This window comes from Zeugodacus cucurbitae, chromosome 2, assembly GCF_028554725.1.
Source record: "Zeugodacus cucurbitae isolate PBARC_wt_2022May chromosome 2, idZeuCucr1.2, whole genome shotgun sequence".
NCBI lineage: Eukaryota > Metazoa > Arthropoda > Insecta > Diptera > Tephritidae > Zeugodacus > Zeugodacus cucurbitae.
The window spans coordinates 85,084,187-85,097,193 of NC_071667.1; the positions used below are offsets into that span (position 1 = coordinate 85,084,187).

The following is a 13,007-nucleotide window of genomic DNA, read 5'->3' on the forward strand; positions in this document are numbered from 1 at the left end:
AAATTTGCAACTGGCGCACAAAGCGCTGTTGGGTCGTGGCCGTGGCTGGGGCGTATGCGCAACAATTTGAGTTTTTAACTTTTGCGCTCAGCTTCGCCTGCCGCACCGCCATCCACTCTTGGCTCTGCTTACTGTTTGCTTTGTGTGGCAAACCAAAGGTTTTTTAGTATGCTTTATATGCAATATTTCGGCCTTCGACGTATTGTGCACTCTGTGTGAGCACTCATACGCCCTGTCGTTAGGTCGTCATCTAGCAAGCATTTCGAGTGTGTCTTAATTATCGCATGCTGCACTACAACTTTGTTGAAGATAATAAAATTCAAATTAAATTAGAAAGTCATTATGGCACTGAGCTGGCTGAGCAGGCCATAGAGAGAGACACGCCATGCGGCAAATCCGCATACTCGCTGAGTGTTGGCAGAGAGAGTGTGGTTAAGAATTTGGAAAGTTTGATAAATAAATATGAAAGCACGTATTCAGAGAATTTGTGGAAAGCCTGCTTCAGAAACTCTAAGCCATATGTAAAGTCTGTAGATTACAGTGTAGGAGTGTATGAGTGATGAGTCAGTGTTTCAGACATTTCCAACTGACCCTCTTGGAAGACTCAAATGACTTTCAGTTGAAGCATTGCTGGCACATATACAATGTTAAGGAGCGGAGAGCGAGCGAGTGCCGACAAAACTTGTGTGGTTAACGATTTTTCTCATAAGTGCACTTTACAATAATTTACTATCACAGAAGCATTAGTAGGCTCACATTTGCGAGTGAGTGTGTGTGTGTGTGGAGGAACATTTGAGAGTTTTTGTTTATGTGCGGTAAGACTTGCCTTATTTACTTTTGGAAGAAACTACGGCAAACAGCAGCTGTTTCCTGCAGCAGAGCTGAGCTATGCCAAGCAAATAAGCCGGATGTGTGTGTAGATATGTGTATATATGTGTATGTATCTATGAGTGTTCCAAAACACAAACGCACTTATTTGATTACACTTCCAGACACATACGCACACACACAACGTGTCGTACAAGTGGATCTCTTTCGCTTTATCATGCAACAGCATTCAAGTGGCTATAAAAGGTTGCAAGCTGAAGAAAGCAACCGGAAACAAAACACAAGTGTAAACTCACACACACACACACACACACATACATGCGAGTATATATGAAGAGAGATGAAAACACGAAATTCAATTAAAGTTTAACAAAATAAAGGAAGTGTGCGCCCGGAGTACGGGGGTGGAGGACGAGGCTGCGCTTAACAAGCAACAATGTTTACTGAGGTGAATGAGTAGGCGTTCATGCTTATAAAAATAGCTGGCATGCATTCGCTTATATTGTAAATGGTTTTAGAAACTTTGCGTGCCTATATTTGTGGCAACTCCAACTTTCTGCGAAGTCCAGTGCGAGCGTGCGTTTGTTTTGTAAGTTTGTGAATTTGCGCTGTTCCCCTGAATTGGTTCCCTGAAGTTTGAAGAAACTTCATTGCGTACTCCAAACTATTTTTTTCCACGGAAATTCGACCGTGTTGGAACAACGAAGTTGTTTTAACGTTGCAAGGTGTATTCTTTGATATAAGTCCATTTTGGCCCAGGGTCTACCACTTTCTGTTTACTTTTTAAAGGAAGAGAAAATTCTAGTGTTAAAAGTATAAAAACTTTTTATTTACTATTAAATTAATAATTATTGATTGGTTGGACATCCACACTATCAGAAACGGACCTTACCAGTGAAGACTTGGTAGATGCTAAATTTGTACTTTAGGATTTTGTATTTTACTCAAACATTTCGAGAAATATTTTTAGTGATAATCTAGCCAAAATCCAGCCAGTCTACCTTCCTCCGTCCTTGTTCCGTCCATCGGATTTCTTTGATGGCGGTGATGTCCGTCATATGAGGAGATCAACCAGCTGTGCAGATGCCAGGTGCATGCGGTCGTCATCAAAAAAGGGGATGTTCATCTAAGGCTCTATTTGATTTTGCATTGGGGAAGGTTTTTTATGGGTATAAAACCCTACGCCTTCTTACTTTAGCTCGTCTTGAAACGAATGTATGTAAGCTAAGATCGGTAGCCATATGCTAACTGATAGTTCCTGGGCACTCCGAGGTGAATGACAGACACAAACTTTCCTCCCATGCGTGAACTTCTATACATGGCCCTAACACCCTATCATAAAATAAATTGAGAGAGTATAAAATATTCGATTATACCCAAACTTAGCTCTTCCTTATTTGTTTTCCATTATAGAAATTGCTCTCTTGTTTACTGCAAGTCCATTGAAATTAAGGGATAGATTAGTAAAGAAAGCATATACCAACAACCGCTTCCTGAGGTTCCAACTCCTCCCAGAAAGTTTTAGAAATAATAAAAGTAATAAATTTGTTTCTGTCTGAAGGGTCGCAAAGTAAAATATTTCTTCATATTTAATTTGATTAATTTTAGTAAAATTGTGTGAGTAAATTAGTATCTATTGTTTTCACTTCGGAGTCTCAAACTTGTAACTTGCGCTAATTGCTGAAATTGTCAAGTTTTAATAGAAATACTGAATTAATCTTAAAGGTATATAGACCGTCCGAGAACTTTGCGCTGCAGTCGTTGATAAGTGAATTGAAAATTAGCTTTTCATTAGACAGAACCTTTAGCATTTCCAAATGCATTTAACCCAGAAATAATTTATAAGCATAAAGCAATTGTCTTACACACAAACACAAACACACACACAACCTTACACTCCTGTCCGCTCGAATATGCTGAGCGAAAAGTTCGGCACATCTCCATGGCAAATCCACTTATATCTAAAAACCCTGAAAAGTGTGCTTAACTAAATTTCTACTTTGCTGTTTGCCAAACTTATTTGAACTCTCATCTTGTTATTGTCATTCTCCGCCCTATTGCGCTTAGTTTTACTTTCTATTGTAATTTAATTGATTTCGGGTCAGCAGCTGATCCCACACATAGACGGGCAGCGGGCAGCGCGCCCAACACGTGGCGAATATTGCCCGGTACGAGTATAGGTTAGGTATGCAGAAGTCGAAAGAAAAAGGTCCGCTCGCCAGCTGTTCACATACTCGTATCAATACAATAGCTGGGAATTGGCAGGAATGAATTGGCCGGGAACGGGCGTTGGGCTGGGGAACTTTGCACTTCGAGTGCCGGCAAAAGTTCAGAGTTGTGAGTACTATTTGCTTGCTTTGGTCTCGTTTACTTTTCTTCAAGTGCGCACAACTTTTGCTGCTCCCTTTCGCTCAGCTCAAATCAAATAAAGTTTAACTGTGGACATTTGTCGTGCCATCACCGCATTTTTTCACAATTGTTTAAATTTATTCCTCAACTGCTTGTTGTGTGAAATTCTGCTTTTCCTACTTGTTCTTGTGCTCTGGCTATTTTCTTTTTTTTATCTCAAACTTACCACTTAACTTTGTAAGTTATTGAGCGAAACTGTCCAGCAATGTGCTCAAGTATGCCGCCACCAGCAGCTGGTGTGGGTGGCCGCCCTGCCAACGGTGCAAGTGGTCAGCAACCCTGGTTCGACTTGGTGGCCACTCAACCGTTCCACAGCACCAGTGCTCCGTTGAATCTGAATCAAGCCGGTGAAGCGTTCAATATTGAACTCACCAGCTTTTGTCCGGATGCTACGATGAAATGGTGATGTTGTCCCAGGCCACTCATAATTCTTGCAGGGCCCCAGCATGTTTGTCTTTCGATTCCTGCATTGCCAATGCCATTTCCCGTTTTACGTTTTACGTTTTCGATTTCTAATTTTATATCTTCAGCTTCAGCTTCTGTGTTGTTGTTGTTCGCTTCCAGTGCTTTTTGTTTGTGTGGCGCATTTACAGATCTCGATTTGGTTGAATCGGTTAGCTTTGTGTTGATTTTGCTCAGCTTCCAGTTTTCTTTTACGCATTTGGCTTTAATTTTTCTTCAATTTCGGTATGAAAATCCATTTCTGTTTTATTTGCTCGCTTTTATTTTTATTTTTGTTTTTTTTTTTACTCGTAGTACGGTAAAGTTTGTGTGGGGAAAGTTCCATTTCTTTGCAGCCAATGACTTGGAAAAATTCTCAATGCAAAGACAAGAAAAATGTTCAAGTTGAGTGCATCCACACGTAAGGGGGGTGGGGGCGGTCAGGCGTGTGGAGTGTAGCGGTAACGGCTGCAGCACCGGAAATTCGGTGACAGCAGTAAAAACTTTTCAAAGCACCAAAAGGCAAACAAAGCCGAAAAACCTCATGCGAAGTTGGCAAGTTGGCAGTGTGTGCATTGCGAAGCCAATGAAAAAGTCATTCAATAAATTTTATCAAAATGCAATGAAAATATGAAAATTCTGAGTAGATTTGTAATAAAAAGGTGGCGTTTGTGTAAATTGCTTTTGAATGATGATGAAATGGTTATGCGTTTTTCCGAATTGAAGCCAATAAACACGGTTTGAGCGTTGGCCTCAAGTGGAAATTGTGAATGCGGTCTATATTTCTGTACATATTTGATATTCGAAAGTATGAATTGTAATGGTTATTGGATTCCTTTTATCCGTTTATCTCCGGATGCTAATAGTTAATTTTTGACTGTTTATAAGTTACAATTTGAGTTTCCAAGACCAAACTATAGAGTGATAATGAAATTATAGATAATTTCTTATAAGAGTGCCCAGATTTCGGCCGGAGTATGTACAATTGGAGTATTTCTCTTTAATTAGCTCTATCGAACCTATTGGATTTCGGTCTGACGTAATAACGACTTCCAGCCATTTCTGCTTCGCGCAAGCCTACTTCATCCGCGCACACCAAGTTTCGTCCAGAGTTAAAATTTCGTCAGTGCTTCTTCGCTTTGATTACTCCACCGAAGACATGTTCTACCTTACGTTTTTTACCACCGACTCTCTAATCGAATACTTTTTTAGCTTGAGTGCTTCATTTATCCTCATAACCAAAGTAACGCGGTGCTCGATGTTTATTAGCTGAACAATACCAAAGGGCCAAAAATCTTGCGAAGAACTTCTCTCCGAATAATTTAAGAGCCAGCTCTTCATCGCTATACAGAATCACAGATGAGAATAACTATGAGCGAATGTTAGGGTTGTCTGTTGAGAGAGGGGTCTGTCGGGGGTAATGGTGTAGATCATAATTGCCTACTGAGCTGGATATAGGCAATTGAATTATTGGTTGAAAATTCTTTGTTTCTTATCAACATTAAAATCATATTAGTAGAGAAGCACAGTAACTTGAATTACTGAACTAATTTGCCAATAGTTTGGCGTGGGATGTCAAGGTCTCGGGTTGAGTTTTTGCACCAAGCTTTAGTTTCAATTAGTTTTGAGGTTACATGGTCACTGATATCTGGGCACTGTTATCAGATAAAGAAAAAAACACTTTTGTTAAATATATCTTTGCCGTCGTCGATTTAAGAGACGAATTTCCGAAATGGTAAGTCGGAGTTCGTTGGAGAAGGCTTGGGATTTATGAAATATAAGAAGCATATAAGAATGTTTCATAATAACGAGATCACCAGGACATTCGATCAACATGTCCTTCGAAACTGCAAGGGAACTTGGAATCCTCTCTGCTAATAGAGAACAGTTGCCGGTACGTATGATCACGTGTTGTCGCTTCTAGTATTAAGAACCAACACAGTTGGACACTACTCGAGTAGAAGAGAATAAGGTTTCCCCGTTGCAAAGTATCTAGGAAGTGCTTGCAATGGTTGATTTGTGCTGCCTATTGTTCAAGAACCAAAAAAAAAGAAAAAAAAAGAAAGAAAAAAAGAAAACAAATATGAAATGGACTTTCAACTCGTTTTCCAATGTCTGGTCTGCTCTATTTTTTGCATGTCAATTCTTTCGTTTTCATTGTCTTAAAACCTAACAATGTGGCGAATTTCGCTTTGTTATTTTTCCACCTCCAACCCAACGGAGGTTCGAGGACAATCAACGGCGATACAAAACTGTGAACTTAATATGCTGAACATCATTCAAATGCTCATTTCGATTGTTTATTGTGTCGAATGATTGCTACTTTTATGAGTATTGCAGCACCATTGAACAACACACGCACGCACACTCTCACACATACACAGAGGGAGAGAGAGTATGGATGGCAATGCATGCTTGTTTGGACGAGAACAAGTCATTTGCCCAGTGTAGCAAAGCAAATCTCGTTGCAACCAATGAAGCGTTTCAGCAGCACCGCACCGCACCGCTTCATGCGAGGAAGCCAGAGTTGTGTAAGAGTTTAAATGCTCGTATGCATGCTGGCAGGAGAGGTATAGGAGGAGAGGGGAGGCGCGTATGCATTGTATTGCGCGTGTGTGTGTGCTTGTGTCGACCAACACAACGGACCAAACGTGATGTTGGTTACAAGCGGTAAGCGTTCTGTATACAATTACAATCAGTGCCGGCATAGAGAGTGTTGCCTCGACATTCAAAGCATTCCCAGTTGACCTATGGAAGTGCACAAAAGCCATCAACGTAACACACACACGCACATACAAACATATACATACGTATGTATATGAACGTACGATTACCGTTAGAAGAGCGTTCCTCATCGTTTATTTCCCATTGTAGAATGGCGCGTTCATTGCTCGTGAGCGCCTCTCACATACATAAAAACAAACGAGTATACATGTATGTATGTATGAGTAGATGCGAGGTCATATGCTTTGGTATCGCTCACCGGCACCGGCGATGAGGCGCAACCAAAATGTTTGTGTGCGGTGAATTGAATTGCAATGCATTCGATTCGATTGCAATGGTTGTGCAATTTGTTGCCCGAAATGGAGCACACACACACACACACACACACTCACATTGAGACACAGCGGCACACGGAGGAGAGCAGAGGCAGCCAAGCACGTGCAACAGTCGTCATTTGGCATTAGTTTTAACTTCGCCATGAAATTTTGCTGCTCGCAAAGCAACGCTTACACTTAAACGCCACCTTGTTTGCGCTTGATTGGCTTGCCTCGGTTGCTGCATACACGTTGTGTTTGAGTGTTTGTGTGTTTGTGTGTGTGCATATTTATGCTTGCATTTGTCGCTGCCATCATTCAATGCCACACTTTATGCCAGTTAAGTGTCACTTACGAGTCAAATGGTTTACGGTGTGTGTGTGTGTGTGTGTGCGAGAGCGGGCGAAATGTGATTTTCCTCGGCGCTAAGAAAAATTAGCATATAAATAACTTCTCAAGTTAAATGTATTACTTTGACACTTTGCCACACTCGAGGCACACTCATTGCATATTCACTCATAGTTTAATGAAATACTGTCAACGGTGTAGTAAATCGATCAAAACTACAGAGACACCTTTCGGCTTCGGCTTGTTATGGCGAAATGGCGGCGACTAATACACGCCAGTATATACATTTCCTTCTAATACTGTTAGATGCATGCATTCAGTAAACATGAGACGGTGGCTTGAAGGGATTTAGAGGAAGACTGGCTTTTATGGAATTTAACGCACAATTAAGTACGGACTAAACTTGTTTACGTACATATACGTGGATTCATTCGCAAGTAGAAACGAACGTCTTATTTTGTTTAGCGTCAGAGCAGATTTAAGACTTGGATCCTCTCTAAGCAGGTTACCTCAAGTCTAGAAGTGGAACCATTAGTCTCGGATCAGGAATTTAGATGTTCAACCTAATGTTAATGCTACTTTTACGAAAGCTCTTCTTAGCCAACATCTCTTCGCAATTTTGGTATCTTCAACATTCAAACTTCTTCGTTTTCTTAGTGCTCGCCTCACACGAGATCTTTAAGGTAAAACAATTAAAATTGTGATTGTTGTGGCCCCATGACCCCATATCTTCGATTGCCCGTTATAAATGACTATATTATTTAAGAAATTTCGGCTTAGATCTAATACACAAGTGTTCGATCCAATTGACAATAAAGTGCAGATCTGTATATAAACAACGGCACAAACTGGCTTCTGCTCGCGTACAGCTACAACATATTCACGGAGACAAAACGCTAGTCAGTACACCGAGTGCCTCGTCGTGGGCAGCTTTCTTAACAATTGGATCATTGGCTAGAGCAGCTTTCTTCAACAAATTGCTGACGAAATCGAGTTCTGCCTTTTTGGCCGCAGTTAAATCAGGTCTAGCGAGAGCGCTCTGGATATTCCGTAGTAAATCGTTGTTGTCTCTATCTCGATCCTCTCTTCGTTTGTCATCATATTTTTCATTGAGTCTTTTCTCATTCTCCTCCTTCCACTGTTCATAGCCTGTTTGAAATTGGATTAGAATATACAGTTATAATATATGTATACATATGGTTCAAACACATACTTAATGGCGTTGTTGGATTTTTTTCCGGGTTACCCACTTTATTACTCGAAGTAGTTGAAGGGTATGCTTCTGCAGACGGTGGCTTTTCGGTTGAATTAATATTCGGAGAAGTTTTCTTATTATTATCTGCTTTTGCATCTGCCTCCGTATGTGAGCTTGCCGTTGTAGTATGACTCCCACTTGAAACTATCGAAGTTGTACTTGAATCTGGTTCTGCCGTTGAAGACAGTTTGCACTCTAAAATTAAGGTGCACAGGACTCCCAAGAGCATTAAGGTATTTGATGTTTTCATACTAGACCACACGACGAAATAAAGTTTAAATAAATTAGTAAATTTGCAAAGACTTGCTGCTCACTTGAAAATGAAATAGATTTGGCACTAGTGTGCTTTAAATAGTTCAGCGCTGAAAGGAGTTACGACTTCACTATGACAACTCTACAAAAAATTTGAGCGAAATTATTTTTATTACCTGCATACACTTAAATATGCTTTACAATGTCTTTAACTATACCCAAGCCGGTTGTATACAAACTTATACTATATTATTTATTGAAATACTTTAGAAGACAATGTGCAATAATTGCATTTCTCTCGGTTATTTATGAAGATTTTCATTATATGACTGGGGTTATCTGAGATTTTGTCATTCCTAATATTAAATCTTCAGAGCTACTTTCGAATGTTCAACTAACGAAATTGTGAAATTTGCTATCGCAAACCAATTAAAATTGCTTTAATTTATTTTCCCTAGTGTAATTAGGTAATAGAAACTCAACAAAGTTGCCATACTATACCAGTTCTAGTCGCCAATTAAATATCTAATTTGCTCTTTTTGACAGCTGTTACTTGATTTATACTAAACTTGGTTTGTCATTTCGCAATTCTATAAGGCAAAATTGATTTTTTTTCTGGGTATTGGGTCGAACTAATTTTTTCCAGGAGGTTGAGTCAAAAGTAAAAAAAAATTGTATTCTCCGATTTTCGAAGTTAACCTAAAAAATCGAAATCTTTGGATTCGAAGTTCGAAAAAAAGATTTTTTAAAATAAATGTTATTAATTACATGATTTAGCTACTAAAAAACCGCAGACGATGGAACGATGAGCTGTATGTGTTATTCGACGACATAGGCATAGTCCAGCGAATAAAAAAACAGCGGCTACGCTTGCTAGGTAATGTTGTTCGAATGGATGAAAGTGCTCCAGCTCTGAAAGTATTCGATGCAGTACCCGCTGGTGGAAGCCGAGGAAGAGGAAGATCTACACTCCGATGGAAGGACCAGGTGGAGAGGGACCTGGCTTCGCTTGGTATAACCAATTGGCGCCAAACTGCCAGCAGAAGGGATACGTGGCGCGCTGTTTTGGACTCGGCGTAAGCGGTGTCTACGCCAGTCAAGAAGAAGAAGAAGCTACTAAAAAATCCAAAATATGGCAATCTACATTTTCCACTTAATTTAATGGTGTACTGGTACCGAAAGTGTATACTCCGAAACAACGTTTATTGCTGACATGTGGGCCCAACCACTGTAAAAAGTGGTTGAAAATTGGGCCCCTCGGCTGGAATTTATTTGAACATAATGGCAAATCCTTATCTTATTTCATGAGTAAGCAATATCTAAAGCAACTCCATAAAACTGATATTTGTTCGAGCTTCGATCGGCGTTGTTTTTAAATAAAACTAAGCCGCTTACAATTGGAAGGCAATGCGGAACAATAAGTTCTAGAGAAATATGAAAAAAATCTGAAATTGCAACCCATCCAACACATCAAAGGTTAAAGGTAATTTCGTTATGGCTAACTACCATTTATTTGCCATCTAATTATTTTCGAATATATTTTCAGAGCTTTCTTCAGCACCTGGGTTCCGTAACAACTAAATTGAAACAAATCAAAATCGTCTTTAATAACTAACTATTTTCAATTAGGATCTTATATTTAATTTAGCGAGATAAGACATAGATAAATGTTTCGATTGCAGCGTTGTAGGCAGCCTTTTTGTAATAACCATCCTTAACTCCAGATGCAGCTTTCAACGATGTTATTGCGTTATTAAGATCGCGCTTCTGTGCGTTCGACAAATCGGCTCGGTTAAGTGCACTCTGTAAGCTTAGCAACAATGCCCTGTTTAATCTCTCTTGATCGTATCTTCGCCTTCTTTCAATTTCTCTATCTTGTTTTGCTTCCGTTTTGTTTTTCCATTGAGGATAGCTTGTGGTAGTTTTGTTTGCTTTCCTTGCCGCACTCGTTATTAATTCCGTTGGATATAAAGATAGGTACAACCCTACCAAAAGCAATACAACTGTTGCCCTTTTCATTTTCCGCATTTGAACAAAAGTAAGCTTTTGAGCACAAAGTGCTTTCTTTAAGTACTCGCAGCTCCGCTTTTACTTGAGCACCTTTGCAATGAAATATGGTTGTATGTGAGCTGCACGTGCTAAAATAAATTGTTTGTTATCGGCGAGCTTGACAAACTGTTTAGAAGTTTAGAACTGTCTTAATAGCCCTTGTAATATACTGAAATTTTAATTGATTCTTATATCACTTAACTCAGCAAATTAATATTCTCGAGAATACTCGAATATCGAAAGTAGACTTACAAGTGTAATATGTATAAGATGTGAGCAGTTTAGTCAAAATTCATTGTAGTAATCCATACACATTGCTGGGAACCTCTTATTGCTCTCTAATGTTCACGCTCTGATCTTCCGATTCAATTCGTTTTCATTATATGAATAGCACTCTAGAAACCTTATACAATGTTTAACAGTACGACTTCTTTGAATTGAATCTGACTGATGAACATAATATATATCGATTTTGCTACTAATTCATTCACATTTAATACGAGTATTTAAGGGCTTCCATCTATTTTCTTAAAATTTTTGAAAAAGTTCTGGCACGAATTATTCTGAAATTGCAATCACCCCTTCGTAAATTTTATGTGTTGGTAGCCTCAGCTTCAAATAGGTTGAATAAAACAGAAAAACTGTAGAAACACTTTTGGAACGCTTATTTGTGTTTTTTATGTTTACACATTTAGGTATTATTGTCGCTATTTCATCAAATTAGGAGCAAGCCGGTGCTCCTTTGTCCTCTTGTGTTCTAACCTTGGTTCAATGTATATGTCGCGAACTTGCTAAACGTTGGTTGACAACCAGCACCTATTCTATAGCGATATCCTTTTGATTCAAAGTAAAATCCAGGAGGTCCGCTGAAGTACTTGAGCTTAAAATGGTCCACCTCATATATGCGATGAGGATATACATAGTTATACATTGGTCCAACCAAGCGAATTGGCTGGAATGAGTCACCTATACAAATTTGTGGCAGGCTCAAAGATCTTCGGTAGTATATAAAGGTCTTTCACGATCTATATGGAGTCTTTTGGCATCTGAATAAACCGGCACCTCTGACTGTCTAAGCGAGATGCCTCATGATTCTTCACTTCTTGCGAGTTCGCGAGTCTCTGAACCTAACCTAATGTTACCTACGTATCATATTGTATATGACCGGTATATTTCTGGTCAAATTTCGAATATAGACAAATTGAGCTTGCGTTTCATATTAATTGGAAAGCAGATTATAATTGGAAATTTTGACTGCAGGGTAGCTTTAGGCCAAAAGCCTCAATCATAAAATTTCGTACATAGTAACTAAGAATGTACCACTTTGCATGGAGTAAACGTCATTATGCCTAATACGTATTTATGAATGTACAATGTATATGGTGTATACAGTAGATACTCTTAAGAAGCAAATATTTTGAAGTTTTATATTGGAAAAGTAGAGGTCTTCAGTGTCTTTTGAGTTTTGGTTACCTTTGTGTGTCCCAGATAACGATCCAAGCTTGGTTGAAAATGAAGATATCTGTACATCTAATACATACAAAAGTACCGTTATAACTGTAAATAACTGAAATGTGGACCTTGATGAATGTTTGCTATTTGGTAATGTCAAATATCATGTTCAAGGGCAAGGAATTGATCCACGAAAATCAGTTGCACAGTGGTCTAGCGCTGAGCTTGAAATTGAAGGAAATTTAACATTTTTGTGCGGTTGACGTTGAGAGGAAACAACATATAATTGAAATGCTCCTGCAAACCTTGTGCAAACTCGAAAGTGTTTCCCTTTCGATTATTTGTTTTCATTTGGAGTTATGTCGGTTAGCTTGCGATTGTGTGCAATCAATTCATTGAAGTGATCTAGCACTTGTGCGCCACAAAATTGAACAACCATTTTAAAGTGACACACACATGCACCCATACACGTACAGCTCTATAATAGCTTGGCAATGACAGTGCGGTGGTATGAGCGTGTCAATGTGTCACAGGAAAGTGACACGCTATTTCATGTATTCGAATATCTCGTAATCAAACATATGTACTATGTATACATTTAAACAAACACACATACACACACACACTTGTAAAATCGTGCAAGTGGCCAATGCGGTCTGGCCGGCTGACCTGTGTACGCCTTCGCCATTTAACTAACAGTATATTGGAGTAACTTGCACATGCTCTCAGTTGTAAGTAAACTACTGTCACACACACATACAGAGGCACACACATTGACATTGTGGCAGACGGACATGCAATCACACAATGACAACGTGTATTTTCTTAATTGCTTTTTGGCAATAATGGGCAATCATTTTGTTCTCGTATTTGGTCTCAATGAATAAAAAACCAAAACCGAAAACGAAAAGCATAAAAGGCCAAGGGGCGAACTG

General features: G+C 39.2%; 1 protein-coding gene across 1 annotated transcript; it reads right to left on the bottom strand.

The window, feature by feature from the left end:
• Positions 1 to 7,769: 7,769 nt before the first annotated feature.
• Positions 7,770 to 8,659, bottom strand: LOC105218059 (uncharacterized). The gene is made up of 2 exons (XM_011193408.3): positions 8,278 to 8,659; positions 7,770 to 8,213 (listed from the first exon to the last, which is right to left on the bottom strand). Exons 1-2 carry the CDS (start codon positions 8,567 to 8,569, stop codon positions 7,945 to 7,947), a joined length of 561 nt encoding a protein of 186 aa, XP_011191710.2. The 5' UTR covers positions 8,570 to 8,659; the 3' UTR covers positions 7,770 to 7,944.
• Positions 8,660 to 13,007: the final 4,348 nt, after the last annotated feature.